Source organism: Hippocampus zosterae, chromosome 5 (genome assembly GCF_025434085.1).
Source record: "Hippocampus zosterae strain Florida chromosome 5, ASM2543408v3, whole genome shotgun sequence".
NCBI classification, from domain to species: domain Eukaryota; kingdom Metazoa; phylum Chordata; class Actinopteri; order Syngnathiformes; family Syngnathidae; genus Hippocampus; species Hippocampus zosterae.
The window spans coordinates 4,835,736-4,852,426 of NC_067455.1; the positions used below are offsets into that span (position 1 = coordinate 4,835,736).

At 48.3% G+C, this 16,691-nt stretch overlaps 1 protein-coding gene across 7 annotated transcripts in view; it reads left to right on the top strand.

Annotated features, from left to right (window-relative positions):
* LOC127600550 (cell adhesion molecule 4-like) overlaps window positions 1–16,691 on the top strand; it is a 182,446-nt gene that overhangs the window by 147,381 nt on the left and 18,374 nt on the right. For all 7 annotated transcript variants that reach the window (XM_052065216.1, XM_052065222.1, XM_052065221.1 and 4 more), the window contains exons 3-6: window positions 6,173–6,460; window positions 7,967–8,128; window positions 9,868–9,958; window positions 14,165–14,337. In XM_052065216.1, the coding sequence (XP_051921176.1) occupies window positions 6,173–6,460; window positions 7,967–8,128; window positions 9,868–9,958; window positions 14,165–14,337 (714 nt within the window). The remainder of the gene's footprint in view (window positions 1–6,172; window positions 6,461–7,966; window positions 8,129–9,867; window positions 9,959–14,164; window positions 14,338–16,691) is intronic.

Consider the following 16,691-nt stretch of genomic DNA (forward strand, 5'->3'; position numbering starts at 1 on the left):
CGGGAGACGCGCTGCGGCTCTTTATTCGAGCGCCGACTTGCTGTTGTGCTCAAATTGTGATGTGACCGCCGTTCGAGTTCAGCCAAGAGCCTTGGGCTCGGTAAACAGCACTTTTCCCCTTTTTTAATCACTTCTTCTCAGCAAGCTAATGTCGCCTCGGAGCGATGCGCGCGAGGAGGAAATGAGCTAACATTAACGGTTAATATTAAATGTCATTTGGGAGATTGATTCTATTAAAATAATCTTTCATCTGCAAATTGACTACATTTGTATCACCGTTGGTGTTTGTCATTTCGGCTGGAGGCAAACCTTTCCGACAAGTGTTCTCGATGTCGTTAAGTCCTTTCTCGAGTGTGTTTTTGTTTTGAACACAGAGCCGTAATTCAATCGTGAAATGAACGTGCATTTGTCCTGAAAAGGTGGCGGAATTGTTCCAAAATAAAAATCGAAAGGAATGGCTCTGCGTTGTGAGCTGTCGAATTACGGGGGGTCTGGCGGTTAAGGTTCGGGTTTGACAAACCCTTAGCCGAACCCAATATTGGAGCAGATTAAATGAATAAATAAACTTTCCTTGTACTGCATCCCGTCGTGTTACGTTCCATGTTACATCACCAAAGAATGTTGTGTTGCCTTATGTTGTGTTCTAAATTTATGTTGCGCGGCATTATGAGCCATTGCGCTATGCTAACTTGTGTTTCATTATGTTATGTGGTGCTGCGTATTGTTACGTGATATTATTTGACGTTATGTTGCCGTGCGTGGAGGTCGTGGGGCCGAGCTTTGGAGTTTGCATGTTCTCCCCGGGCCTGCGTGGGTTTTCTCCGGGTACTCCGGTTTCCTCCCACATTCCAAAAACATGCATTGCAGGCTGATTGAACACTTGAAATTGTCCCTGGGTGTGAGTGTGAGCATGGATGGTTGTTCGTCTCTGTGTGCCCTGCGATTGGCTGGCAACCGATTCAGGGTGTCCCCCGCCTACTGCCCGAAGACAGCTGGGATAGGCTCCAGCACCCCCCGCGACCCCAGTGAGGATCAAGCGGTTCGGAAAATGGATGGATGGATGAAGGGAAGCCTGAATTGGGGTTATGTGCTCCCTCTTATACGTACCAGTTGGGAGGTGAGCGTCAGTATTTTGGACCAACTGGAGGCGCTTGACGCAGGACGAGCCGACTCCAAAATAACATGCATTAGACCAGGGGTGTCCAAACTTTTTGCCAAGGGGGACAGATTTTATGTGGTAAAATGTAGGGGGGCCGACCTTGGCTGACATTCTTTACATTGAACAACAATATTGTTCAACAAATTTTAGTAAGCCAGTCTGTTTCACATTTCCATTTTTATTTTAATTTCAACAATCTTCAGAATTTCTTTTGGTTCATTTGAAACAGGAATTTGAAATATGACATATCAGTCAATATAAACACGGAGTGATGTCTTGTTAACTCGTGAGTGATGCCCTCTAGTGTCTAAATGCTATTACTCATTTAGTGAATGCTATTACTCATTTAGCCACTAGAGGGAAGCAGTACTCTATGAAACATCACTCACCAGTCTACGAGACCTCAGTCAATGCAACACGTGTTCCATTGCGCCCAAACTGCGGGCCAGACGGCACTGATTTTATGACAGGGGCCGAGGGCCGGATGAAATTCGACCGCGGGCCGGATTTGGCCCCCGGGCCGGACTTTGGACATGCCTGCATTAGACTCATCTGGCTCAGATGCAAACCATGCCGAGAAAGGAAAAGCTGCCGGAGTCGAGTGCACTGCATTTCATCGCCTTTCACGATGTGTTCACGTTCATGGCCTCTCCCACTTTCCGTCTCATTCCAGCATTTGCGGCGCGTTCGTTTGACTAAGTAGATAGACACCCTTGCCGGTAATGCGGCGGTTAAGTGAATTAATCGTGAAGACTCTCAGCACAAGAATATGAATGCCAGACATTAAACCCTCTGATGAAGAGGGCTTAAATGGACATTCCCCCTCGCATGTGTTAATCTTCGATTACGATTACCCGTGTTGCAAGAGCAGCTTTGACTTGTTCATCGTTAGCGTCCCGTTCATGTGGTACGACTGGAGCCACTTCAGGAGTGGAGGTGGCAGCTGTGTGTGGGAGAGGGGGGGGGCTTAGGACGACATGTACGGTATCCGTACGAGTCCATCGCTCAATGTACGACTCTTCCTCCTGTCCATCTGCCACAGCAACCGCCCCCTCCACCCCCCACCCCCCCCTGAGTGTGTCTCACTGTCCAAATAAGAGCATTAAATTAGACCTATTTTACAAGCGAGCCCCCCGAACAGTGGTCGTGACAGTTTTATTTTATTTTATGAGAGATGAGAGGCAAATTGCTGCCACAGTGTGGTGGAGCTGACCAAATGGCCACTGCCCTGCATGCAAATGAGGCCGGACCATAAAGACCAACTTGGACTCGGGTGGCGGTGTGACATTCAGTTGCCATTTAGTGTAGCGATGGGGGCTGCCATGTTTCCAACAAGCCACCCTAGTTAAGTCCACTGTGTCATAAAAACTGTTAACCCCTCATCTGACTTGTGTCTACACTGTCAGGTGTGTGTAAGGCAGGTTGCCGTGAGCTGCGTCCGCTACGTTCAATCGTCATGTCCCGCATTCGGTGTTCTTCCTTCTTTGCGCAGAGCTGGGGAGTACTATGGGAGAAAATTTGCGTGTTGTGCCGTTTCCTTTGAATTTGGGGTTGTCCATCCATCCATCATCTACCGCTTATCCGGGGCCGGGTGGCCGGGGCAACAGCTTTAGCAGGGAAGCCCAGACTTCCCTCTCCCTAGCTACTTCGTCCAGCTCTCCCTGGGGGATCCCGAGTCGTTCCCAGGCAAGCTGGGTGACATAGTCTCTCCAGCGTGTCCTGGGTCTTCCTCTGGGTCTCCTCCCGGTGGGACATGACCGGAACACCTCACCAGGGAGGCGTTCAGGAGGCATCCGAATCAGATGCCCAAGCCACCTCATCTGGCTCCTCTCGATATGGCCGAGCTTCTCACCTTATCTCTAAGGGAGAGCCCGGACACCCTGCGGAGAAAACTCATTTCGGACGCTTGTAACCGGGATCTCGTTCTTTCCGTCACGACCCATAGCTCGTGACCATAGATGAGGGTTGGAACGTAGATCGACCGGTAAATTGAGAGCTTCGCCCTTTGGCTCAGCTCCTTCTTCACCACGACAGACCAATACAACGTCCGCATCACAGCAGACGCTGCACCAATCCGCCTGTCGATCTCCCGCTCCCTTCTGCCCCCACTCGTGAACAAGACCCCAAGATACTTGAACTCCTCAATTTGGGGTTGTGTAAATTAAAATTCAATCTCAACCGAATCACCGATCTAAGAGCCGGTAGTTCCGAGATGTTGAATCCAGGTTCAAATCCCTGCCGTTGTTTGGCCTGAGCCGCTGATGCTTCCACTCCGCCAGCAGGTAAAAGAGCTCCCCAGGACCCAGTTGAGTCGAAGCGCCTGTGTCTAAAACCGAAATATGGCATGTTTTTTACTCTCCGCACCTGGATTTGACAGCTGTGGTGTCGCTACATCCCATACGGAATCAGTGCAGTTGATAGCCGGAAACAAAATGCAGTCAAACCTCGTTACAACTTACCCCGAGGGAAATAGCGAATCTGTACGTTGTCACGGCAGATCGTTTGAACCATTTCCCCAAAAATGGCCGCCAACTGTAATGAACAGTCAATCAGTAGCGTCGCCAAGCAACCCAGTGGAATCCCGCAGTTAGCTTCCCACAGTTAGCTGTAACGAAGACGAGCCAACAGTGGCACGATAGCCAAGAAAGGAGCAGAAATTCTGTCACATCATTAACACTCAGATCGTAAATTAGTTCCCCACTTACCAAAGATCAAATGAGTGTGCGGACCTGACCTTTCAAATGACCCGGGACTCCGTGAATCACTCTGTTGTTGATTGTGGCTAACGCTTAGCTACTCTGCGTGTTGAGTGACTCGAGCGGTGTCTATAAATTCATAGGCTGCATCCTCCAAAGGCTGACCTTGCCTGCCAAATGACGCAACTTTCAGCGGAATCCGACGCCCCTGGCCTTTGTTTCCAAGGAGATACGCTCTGAGCGAAACTAGCTTCGGGGCACACTTTGGTAGCATATGTTGCTCCGCTCTTTTTCTACGCCGCACTGAGTCATTCGTGAGTATGTTCTTGAAAGGTCACCCCTGATTTTTCTTCTCCTTCGTGAACAAAAAAAATCCTTCTCCCATTTCCTGGATGCATGTTCTTGTCCTGTTTGGACATTTCCAGAACTTCCTCCAAACTTGCGACAATGGAGACTGTGTACCCTACCGAAGCGTACTGCTTGGTGGAAATTGGGCTGAACACAGCATCCGTTTCGATATTATTTTCCATCCCCTCGCCTGCCGCATTACATAGCTTTATTAGTTTGTTTTACTCGCACTAGCTTGGCATCTCCCGCACACACAAAAAAAACCAATATCTACATCAGAGCGTCGTGACGAATGAGTCTGCAAAGAAGGCCTGGCGGTGCTGCATCAGGAGACGCTGTCCCCGCGGGCGACAAAAGCCCAAACAAAGGGAGGCAGGCAAAATAGAGGTGTCAATATCGAATCATTCCCCGAGGTATTTACATGAATCTATAGACATCTTGCCAGTGCTGCATTGTTGGTAGGCTTTGTTCTGTTCTCGACGTCTCCGCTAACAAAAAGAAAATTGTTGCAAATTTGCCGCCTCTAATCTTCTTTTGTCGCCTTTCCTCTACCGTCAGCCTTTGTTCTGCATTTAATGGCAGCATTCAACCCGCTTCTAACCTTTGAAAAGGTGTATATGCACCCCAAAAAGTTGCCCAATCCTTCAAAACAAAACAAAACTCCAGACAAACAATTTGAAAGGGAGGTTCTAATTCGACATACTTGGATAACCAATGGATGAGTAGTTGTTGTCCTTTATATGCACGCTGACTTTACAAATTCCTCCGCCAACTTTTCACATCAATGCAAAAACTTTGTCGAGAAGCAAAGGAAGAATTTTGTTGACGACTTGGATTACGGTGCGAAAAATGTAGTCCACCCGCTCAGGGTAACAAGCACCTGTATCAAAATACCGTAGTGGTACACCTCTCCTTACGAATTGAATTGGTTCTAGAAGAAAACTAGAAAAGTTTGTAAGCAGAGACGTGTTTTCCATGTAAATGCCCTAATCCGTTTCAAGTACCCCCTTGCCTGGCGTTTTGTAAAGAACGGATCCAAGGATGTTTGCTTTTGTCTGCTTTTAACAATCCTTCGAAAATGTCCAAGGCAAACATCCGCATGGTGAGCGATTGCCCGACTGGTGAACACTTTTTTCGGGGGATTCACATTTACATAAACCTATACTCCTCATGGCCCGAAGGGGCGAATGACGAGGACGATGCATCGTCACAGCTCTATCTGTTTATCTAACGACATATGGAGACACACAGAGTAGAAGTCCCTCTTAGCCAATGGGATACCAGGATGAGGCTCGATAATAGCCAATAGGAGAGCATCTAAAAGTATGTTGCGTTTAGGAAACTCGGAGCTGCGACTAGCAGCCCATGCTCTATCTTCTCGTATCTTGAAATTTATTTCGTACAAAAGGCAATATTTTCCTGTTGAGACGTTTCGTAACTCGAAAATTTCGTATGAAGAGTTCGTAAGTAGAGGTACCAATGTATATGATTTTTTTGTTGTTGTCCCATTTAGTAACAATGTGGATATATTTAAATGGAAACTTGCTGCTCCTCGTATTTTAATCAAGATTTTATTTTCAGGTCAGTGAGGTACCGGGTTCGATTCCAGCTCCGGCCTCCCTGTGTGGAGTTTGCATGTTCTCCCCGGGCCTGCGTGGGTTTTCTCCGGGTGCTCCGCTTTCCTCCCACATTCCAAAAACATGCGTGGCAGGCTGATTGAACACTCTAAATTGTCCCTAGGTGTGAGTGTGAGTGCGAATGGTTGTTTGTTTCTGTGTGCCCTGCGATTGGCTGGCAACCGATTCAGGGTGTCCCCCGCCTACTGCCCGAAGACAGCTGGGATAGGCTCCAGCACCACCCGCGACCCCAGTGAGGATCAAGCGGCTCGGAAGATGAATGAATGATAATTCTACTCATAAGATTGCCAAATAAGATGCCTTGTGACGATGTCCTTGTTGCCCACCTGCAGCTCTGAAGGACGACCGCTTCCAGATGGTGCTTTTCACGCCGCGGCTGGTGCGCATCACGCTAACCAACGTGAGCGTCTCGGACGAGGGCGGCTACTTCTGCCAGCTCTACACGGACGCCACGCACCACCAGGTGGCCACGCTGGCTGTGCTGGTTCCGCCAGAGACTCCCGTGGTGGAGGTGAAGCAGGAGGCGGTGGAGGGTGGCGAGGTGGAGCTCAGCTGCGTGTCGCCACGCAGCAAGCCGGCCGCCAGCCTGCGCTGGATGCGCAACGGCCGCGAGATTCCAGGTACGGCCGTGGAGCTCTGTAGGATGGGAAGAGCGTGAGGTGGGATCATGTAACGTTAGCCGAATAGCACACTTATGCTTTTTAAAACGAATTTTTTTAAGCTTATGTAGTACTAGCTAGTTCGCCGCCCTGTGGGCGGCTCATCAGCTAGTTCCTGCGGAAGGCTGGTAAGGTGGGCCTTCGGCCCACAAAAGTGTTGTTGCTTGGTTCAACTTTTTGTTCATCTTCATTGCTTATCGCGAAAATAAAGAGATGTTTAGCTCTACTAAATAACTAACAATTTCATTGCGATGCTTGTGGGTAGACAACATTTTTTCGCTAAGATGCCCGCGCGATCGTAGTGAGCCACTGCCTGAGCGGCGCAGTGGCGGCGCGCAGTGGCGGCGCGCAGCGGCGCGGTGAAGTAGGTACGTTTTGAACAGGGACAGACGGAAGGACAGACCGCGTGCGGGACGACGCGCAATATATATATAGATAACATTATATTTTACTGCGGTGTGCGGTGCTAATTTGCTACGCTACATTGTGTTACGCTATTTTATCTTATGATACTTGCGCTGCGCTAATTTGTGTTATGTTATGCTCTATTATGATAAACTGTATTGTGTTACGCTATGTTGAAGTGCAGTATTGAAGTACCACGTTACTTTGTGTCGGATGATGATACAGTAATCCCTCGTTTATTGCGGTTAATGGGGACCAAAACCACCTGCGATAAACGAAAATCCGCGATTAATTAATCGCGGATTTTTAATTTTTATTTTTTTTAAGTCCGCAAGCGGTCCGCAAGAAGCTGCAAAACAACAGCGAGTCACATAGAGCAACACATGCAGTACTGTACTCCATATGTATATATATATATATATATATATATATACATTGTTTGAAAAAATCTGCGATGCACTGATACCCGCGATAAACGAACCGCGAAGTAGCGAGGGATCACCGTATTACGTTATGTTGTCGAAATACTTTATTGCATTATGTTACATTCTGTCTGTCTGTTCCTATTGATTTTCAGTTATCTATTCAATCGATAAAAATTGGTACTTGTATTTTGTCACCTAATCATCTTCACATTATTTATTGCTCAGTATCAAAACCAATTGATTTGGACCAAATTTATTTGACTTAGGCGATGTGACCGAACACGTTTTTGTTTAGTTTTTTTTCCGCTGTTGCCTGTCACAATTTTAAAAAAATGAAAAATCAAAGTGCATTCCGCCTCTGGAATTTTCAAATGGCTTCATCCCTGGCCCTGCAGCCTCTTACTTTCTGCATCTATCAGTTCCCTCTTCCTCTCACGCACACACGCGTTACGCTGAGCTATCATCCGCAAACTGTCATTTATAATTTACATGGAATATAAAGACCCGTTCCTGCCTCGTCTTTCTCTCCTCTGCCCACCAGCGTTCAAATGCTCCACTGCCGCGACCCGCGACTCGGCCGGCAAAAACTCACCTGTCACTCATTCCTACTTTCTTCTTCTTCATTTTGTTTCGGCAGGTGTGGTTTCCCAGCAGGACAACGGCAAGACGGTCAGCGTGTCCAGCACCATCCGCATACCGGTTGAGAGGAAAGATAATGGCGCGGCGTTGAGCTGTGAGGCGCTCCACCCGGCACTGGCCAACCAGAAGAGGATCCGACACTACCGCTTGGATGTGTTCTGTGAGTTTTTGTCACCTTCGCTGTTCAACACACCCCGCACCGTATCGTACTCCCCGAGAGTCATTATCAAACAGTTCCGTGCTCGAATGATTTCAAAACGTAAATTATTCCATTTGTATTGCTACGACAGCCGCAGGAGTAATTTGTGTCAAGGATTGGAAGCCTAGGGCGGCCCGGTAGTCCAGTGGTTAGCACGTCGGCTTCACAGTGCAGAGGTACCGGGTTCGATTCCAGCTCCGGCCTCCCTGTGTGGAGTTTGCATGTTCTCCCCGGGCCTGCGTGGGTTTTCTCCGGGTGCTCCGGTTTCCTCCGACATTCCAAAAATATGCGTGGCAGGCTGATTGAACACTCTAAATTGTCCCTAGGTGTGAGTGTGAGCGTGGATGGTTGTTCGTTTCTGTGTGCCCTGCGATTGGCTGGCAACCGATTCAGGGTGTCCCCCGCCTGCTGCCCCAAGACAGCTGGGATAGGCTCCAGCACCCCCTGCGACCCTAGTGAGGAGGCGGCCCGGTAAGTTCAGTGGTTAGCACGTCGGCTTCACAGTGCAGAGGTACCGGGTTCGATTCCAGCTCCGGCCTCCCTGTGTGGAGTTTGCATGTTCTCCCCGGGCCTGCGTGGGTTTTCTCCGGGTGCTCCGGTTTCCTCCGACATTCCAAAAATATGCGTGGCAGGCTGATTGAACACTCTAAATTGTCCCTAGGTGTGAGTGTGAGCGTGGATGGTTGTTCGTTTCTGTGTGCCCTGCGATTGGCTGGCAACCGATTCAGGGTGTCCCCCGCCTGCTGCCCCAAGACAGCTGGGATAGGCTCCAGCACCCCCTGCGACCCTAGTGAGGATCAAGCGGTACGGAAGATGAATGAATGAATGAATGTACAAGAGGTATCAGTATCAGTAAGGAGTGGAGTAATCATCCTGGTATTAGTCAGGAAAAAAGAAAATTATTGAACATCCTTCTTTAGTGAATGATGAATGAATGATTGGAAGCCTCGTTTGTCATGGATAACAGTGGAGCTCGTTTCTCGGGCCGAGCCCGTATTCGAGCTGACGGACATTTGGCGCTGAAGCGGCTCTCATTAAAAGCCAATACGTCCAGATGTTGTCGATGCACGGAGCCCGCGGCCCAGTCGGACGCCGGATGCGGCCGTTAGCGTGCGCGCCGTTGCTCCATTTCCACCGCGGTTGAAACGCTCATCGCTCTTCGTGCAATCGGTAATTAGCCTTGAATAATCACTCGCACGCTCACGATAAGACAAATTCTATGTCTGGGTTCACAAATACTAAATGTCGGTCAATAAGGCGCGCGTGAGATACTCGTTCGATCCCTCGAATGCAATTCAGGAGTTTATCATTTCGTCACGGTGGGGCAGAAACTTCCCGTGTCCATATATGGTCATTTTCACGTCAGCCCGTCTCCATCCAGTGAAAAAGCCGTTGATCCACTTGATGGTTTAATGTTAATGTTCCGCGAAGCGCTTTGTTACCGTTGCGGCTGTCGTGAAAGCGCCGTACAACTAAAGATATATTGCGCTTTACGGACCGCGGAGTTGTTCCAACGGTAAACAACGTTTGTTGATCATAGCAACGTAGAAGACGGCAGCGTCTCTGCTTGTTGCTTGTCATCAGGCCGTCGTCGCCTTGGAAACTAAACGGCAAAGACGCCGCAAGCCACATTATGTTTGCCTTGTTCTCACTTTTTTTTTTTTTTTTTTCCTCTCCCCTCTCTGGCTCTTTGTTCATAGTTGCACCGACTGTGAGGATCGTCCCTCCCCCTGGCATCTTACGAGAGGGCGACTCGCTGAGCCTGTCCTGCTCGGTCGTCGGCAACCCTCTGTAAGTCCTCTTGATTGGAAATCCAGAGTGTACTGAACGGCGTGTACCCGGCAAACGCGGTTTCACGTTGATTCATTGTCCAAGGATGCCATTTGTGAGTGGCTGCAAAAAAACTTTCTTCTTTTGAAGCACTCCCCACAGTAGAACACATTACGTGTTTACGAATGGCTATTCAAGGTTATTGTCTCCCTATTTCGCTTATTCGATTTGCAATCGTAACAAAATGTCGCCGTTTCAGGTGACGTCAACAAAAAGCTGAATGGATCCCGTGTTTTCCTCCGAGTGGCCTCCGCTCTAAAAGATGTCCTACCTCAATGCGTGTTGTCTTACGGTGGGGGGGTTGAAGTGCTCTCAATGCACAATGTCACCATAATGCATGTCCTTAAAGGAGTGGCCTCCGCTCTCAAAGACGGTGTTCCCCAAATAGCATTGAGTGCCTATCCTCCGTGAAAAGAACTGCAAGGCTCTGTATTTAGTGACCATATCCTTCACGCTCCGCAAAGTCCGGAATGTTCTTCATTCCACATCATCAGGATGAGCGGCGTCGAAAATGGGTTGAATGGATCATTTATATTCATTATTTTCTGGATGAAATTCAACACGTGTTCAGATAACTACTGAAATTAGAAAAACGGCGCAGCTAAGTCGTTGCCGACATTTCACTTCCGTGATTATCCTATTCGACCGCTTTCTTGAAAGATGAATTTCACGATGCAAATATGATATGAAGGCTCCTTTCGATTTCACGCATTGCTAATGCTAATGCTAAATGCTAATTGCGCCCGCTGTGCGATCGACACGTCCAAAGCCGTCGCGTGATAAACGCTGTCATGAAATGACACTTGCCGCAAAACCAATCGAACGCTGCTGACATTTCAACTGCGTGTGACGGATCAAAACGATGCGATCCTGATTTTATTGCCTTCTGCAAAAGAGCTCGAGGAGCCTATTTTCAATCATAAAAGTGTAAATGAAGAGATAATATGGACTGACCTGTGACTGAGAGGAGATAATAACAACAAGTCACATTTCCCGCCGTGGTTCAAGGAGGGATTGGCTTTTAAAGCACGTCAAGCCTCCCCAATGGATGACCCCCCCTCGTGTTTCTTGGCTCCTGGTCCACTCCAGCGTCTCCACAAAACTCCAGGCTCGCAATCAATGCATGTGTGTGAGCAACTTCCCAAACTTTATAACTCCACTTGAGAACAGATTCCTCCTTCCATCTGGCAATTCCCATCTTTTTTAGCCAGTTTAGTCTCGAAATGTTCTGTCGTTTATACCAGTACGGATTATGAAGGATACGTTCCAATACCACAACAGGTGGAAAAGCAGCAGTCCTTGCTGGGAGGGGGCGGTAGGTGGGGTGCGGCGGTGGTCTCCAAGCGCCCGTTTCAGAGCGCCGTTGACTGGCGACGGAAAGGAGCCACTTCAACTGGCCATGATTGGAATCCACTGTGGCCACTCCCACGGCGGCGCAGCCCTCCCCTCTCGCCGCTCATCTGCAATTGATACGTCCACGCGCCGTGCCGGATTTGAAATTTGATGAAGAAAATCGGAGCCCTTAATCCTTTTTTAGGAGAGCCTCGTGTGACTTTGAGAGGCCCATTGACTCGTGACTAATATGGTAAACCCCGTTTGAAAAATAATTCCTCATTCCACCTGTCAATTTCCCTGTTTTTAGTCTGTTTCAAACTCTAATTGGCGAATCATTACTCAACCGACTGGGCCCACTGGAGACACTTGATAGGAAGCCGGTGCATCTCCCAGGGTGCCGCCGCCGTTTGATAATTCATTCATTCATTCATTTTCATTCATCTTCCGAACCGCTTGATCCTCACTAGGGTCGCGGGGGGTGCTGGAGCCTATCCCAGCTGTCTCCGGGCAGTAGGCGGGGGACACCCTGAATCGGTTGCCAGCCAATCGCAGGGCACACAGAGACGAATAACCATCCACGCTCACACTCACACCTAGGGACAATTTAGAGCGTCCAATCAGCCTGCCACGCATGTTTTTGGAATATGGGAGGAAACCGGAGCACCCGGAGAAAACCCACGCAGGCCCGGTGAGAACATGCAAACTCCACACAGGGAGGCCAGAGCTGGAATCGAACCCGGTACCTCTGCACTGTGAAGCCGACGTGCTAACCACTGGGCTACTGGGCCGCCCCATTTGATATTTAATCGATAATTAATTAAAATTAATTAATGATTAATCGCACAGTGAGCGGACTTGCTGTGATCGGCGTACATGAAATTCTTATATTCGAGCCTCGACAAAACTTTGCGACGCTTGGTCGGGGACGCTCGCTGTGTGTGTGTTAAGTACCACAAGTCTCTTTTGGTGACCAGACTTGGACTATGTGGCTCGACTGGAGTGTTGTGCTTAAACCGCAAAGTTTTTTGTTGTTGTTTTTTTTTTTCATGTGTGTGTGTGTGCGTGTGTGCGTGCGTGGCCAAATGGCAAAAAGTTTAATTAAACTTTGCGAGGGATTGGAGCTTTGGATGATTCTGCGCATGCAACCACAAGCCATGACACACAGCCAGGCACGGCTCTGTTCAGCAGGGTGACGCTGTAATCCTGCCACCTCCTGTGTGTGTGTGTGTGTGTGTGTGTTTAGATCTATTTGTGCGTCACCGTGTCTATCTCTGGCCCGTGAATTTGACGCGTCTGAGCCGTAACGGAAGACTTTTATCCGCCACACAGAACCCAGCCAACTTGTGTGTGAACATCGCGTCTGATCATCTGTGATAGTGAGTTGGGATCTGGTTGATCGGAGTGAGAGTTTTGGTGTCAACAATTAAGCCATGAAGTTGTTATATATTCATTCATTCATCTTCCGAACCGCTTGATCCTCACAAGGGTCGCGGGGGGTGCTGGAGCCTATCCCAGCCGTCTTCGGGCAGTAGGCGGGGGACACCCTGAATCGGTTGCCAGCCAATCGCAGGGCACACAGAGACGAACAACCATTCGCAATCACACTCACACCTAGGGACAATTTAGAGTGTTCAATCAGCCTGCCATGCATATTTTTGGAATGTGGGAGGAAACCGGAGCACCCGGAGAAAACCCACGCATGCCCGGGGAGAACATGCAAACTCCACACAGGGAGGCCGGAGCTGGAATCGAACCTGGTACCTCTGCACTGTGAAGCCGACGTGCTAACCACTGGACTACCGGGCCGCCCTCTATTTATTTATAAAGTTTGAAATTCATTCATTCATTCATTCATTCATTCATTCATTCATTCATCTTCCGAGCCGCTTGATCCTCACTAGGGTTGCGGGGGGTGCTGGAGCCCATCCCAGCTGTCTCTGGGCAGTAGGCGGGGTACACCCTGAATCGGTTGCCAGCCAATCGCAGGGCACACAGAAACGAACAACCATTCACACTCACACCTAGGGACAATTTGGAGTGTTCAATCAGCCTGCCACGCATGTTTTTGGAATGTGGGAGGAAACCGGAGCACCCGGAGAAAACCCACGCAGGCCCGGGGAGAACATGCAAACTCCACACAGGGAGGCCGGAGCTGGAATCGAACCCGGTACCTCTGCACTGTGAAGCCGACGTGCTAACCACTGGACTACCGGGCCGCCCTAGTTGTTATATATATATATATTTTTTTTTGGGGGGGGGGCGAGCATCACTGATCTTTGACCATAACAGTTACTACCTGTTGTTTTCACGTGACCCCATCCGGCCACCATGAATTTCCCATCATCCCTTGCAGTGGAAGTCACTCGGTGATGGTAATGCGCCTTTAAGTTGCCAACATATGACTTTGTCGCGCGCTAAAATGCTCGCTGCTGAAGTGATGTGGCACAAGGCCGTTAACGTTTTTTTTTTTGTTTGTTTGTTTTTAAATCAATGCCTAATGGTTGTGATACAAGGAATGCTACGTTTAAACGAAAATTCATATTTGTCTCTGAAATTGCCGTACCCAAAATGTTTTTAGATATGAAAATAGTTTGCTGCTGTGAGCAATGGTAATTCAAAAAAAAAAAAATTAAGTGGAATGTGTTTTTTTTCCTTTGTGGAAAAAAACACATTGTCCTTTTTTTTCCTAATTGCTCTTTAACCAAGCAAAAATCCACTTTTACAAATAACTGATCAATCACAATTTTCTGCAGCCAGCTCATTCATTGATTTTTATTTTAATTTTATTTTTTATGTTTATAATGGCTCTGTCTTGTTGCTTTTCCCTCTCAGGCCCCGTGCCATCCAGTGGTCCAAGATCAATGACACCTTACCTGAGCGTGCCGAGATCTCCGGGCCCACCTTCCAGATTTCCCGCCTGAGCCAGTCTCACAACGGCACGTACTTGTGTCAGGCGCAGAACAACTACGGGCGAGCCGCCGATCACTACACCCTGCTGGTCTACGGTCAGTTCCGCCATTCTCGCTTGTTTACGCGTTCAATCTCGGCACTGTAATTGCGACCCCGTTTGTACAATACGGGTCCTTTCTTTTGCGTTTGTCTTGTCATTGTGTTTTGACGTGATCGGTATCGATCCGTTTTCGCCGTCGCATTGGGTTTATTCTCGGCGCAGAAGCACAATAGACGTATTAAAATCATGTCCCTGTCTTTTCGTTTTATTTGCTTTTCACAACGGGAACCTCCTGCTAAACATCCCCTACTCCACAAACGAGAGTGTTACTATCCCGGGCTTCTTTTTGTGACTTAGTCGTTTCATTTCATGTAAAGAAAAGACAACACATAGCAATCAAAAGACAAGGGGGAAAAAAACTGCAAGAAATGAGTACGCATTAGCAAGTCTGTAACATTTTACATGATGACGCCAACAAAACATCTGTTGGAGGTGGGCTCACAGGGGGAAGCGGTGGTTGGGGGGGGCAATTTTGTCTGCAAAGTTTTCAAAGATTCACCGCTGACTAAATTCTTTATGAAGGTTGACCTGAATAGGCGGCTTGGTGGCGGCGCTCAAAGGCAATGATGATGTTGACGCGTGCAACATTGCCCGCCGTTCTTTTGTTATGCAAGAAAAGGGAGAGAAGGTGGTGGGCGTCTTGTGACTTTTAATGTGGTTTCCTGTGGGGAGAAAAAAAGTGAGAACAGGTGAGTAGGCTGTTTTGGGTTTTTACAGGGGAAACTGCAGAATCACTCAGTTTGACAGTTTTTTCTTTTTTTTTTTAATATTTAATCCACAGCTGTGATTAACTCATTCACTGCCGTACATGGTTTATCTGACACACATTTGAAGCAGCCGCGCTTAATAGAAGGCAGGAAGCCTGGGTAACATTTTAGGGTTGGCGCCTGCTCCTCATCCACCCAAAATGCTCAAACACACAGAACCGGCATCACATAATGGAGGCCTTCCACAGGCATTGAGTGGGTGCAACAGCGACAAGATGAAAGGTGCCGCCACAACCTACTTTGACTGACTCTGACCCCCCCCCCCACACCCCACCCACCCCCACACCACACACACACTCGCCCCAGAAGGTTAGACATGTTGAGCTTTGATGCGTGTTGCCGCCTCGCTTTTCCTCTCTCTTCATTCCATCATTTGTCATCTCCATGTGGGAGCTCCGTACAGTTCATTAATTTGATTCCCAAATTCTGCCTATAAATATAATAAAAATAAAATAAATGACATAAGCCGCAGCTCCTCCTGCTTTTCCAGCCGTCATCGATTTTATCAGGTGTTGCCTGCCAAGTCAGTTCATTTCAATTGAATTGACTATTTTCATTGTTAAAATTGGAACAGACACTTGAAGAACAGCCTTGAAGAACTCTGCATGCAATTTGGTCAAGATAGTCCCACACTTGTGACGCTTTCCATATTAGTACACCACGTTTCTTGATAAAAATCATCTTCCGTACCGCCTGATCCTCACTAGGGTCGCGGGGGGTGCTGGAGCCCATCCCAGCCGTCTCCGGGCAGTAGGCGGGGGACACCCTGAATCGGTTGCCAGCCAATCGCAGGGCACACATAGACGAACAACCATTCGCACTCACACTCACACCTCGGGACAATTCAGAGTGTTCAATCAGCCTGCTACGCATGTTTTTTTTGGAATGTGGGAGGAAACCGGAGCACCCGGAGAAAACCCACGCAGGCCCGGGGAGAACATGCAAACTCCACACAGGGAGGCCGGAGCTGGAATCGAACCCGGTACCTCTGCACTGTGAAGCCGACGTGCTAACCACTGGACTACCGGGCCGCCTGATAAAAATCAAGCCGGTCCAATTCAATATTGATCTGCCAAACCAATTATTTTGTGTGCAAAGTTAATTTTGAGGTTGGAAAAGAAGGGGTTAGAGAACGGAGCCCTGAGGAACTGTTATATATACAGTGTATATACATTTAACATATTTGGGTGCAGATACTTGATTTTTGTTAACTTTCCGGCTTAATTACGTATTTTATCAAAAACATTGTACATGTTTGTAATGGTTTGACATAAAAAGGTGGAGCATCTTCGGGGTTAGTTGTTCATTAGTTCTGGGCCTGTCGATAAATCCGTTCCACATGCGCATCATGCAAAAGGTCGTGTGGTTGTTAAAGGTGCCTGCTGGCAGAATGTCAAACCCTCATTTCCCGCCGTGTTTATGAGGGTTGCAGAATCGATTGGGCTCCTGCTAGGTTACCAGTTAATGGTTAACAGTGGGCTCACTCGTCACATGAATCTGTCCTATGAGTGTGTGGTGCTTGATTAAAAACGTTGCTCGTCAGTCACAGTTGTGCACGCTAGTCGTTCTACCAGTGCGCAGA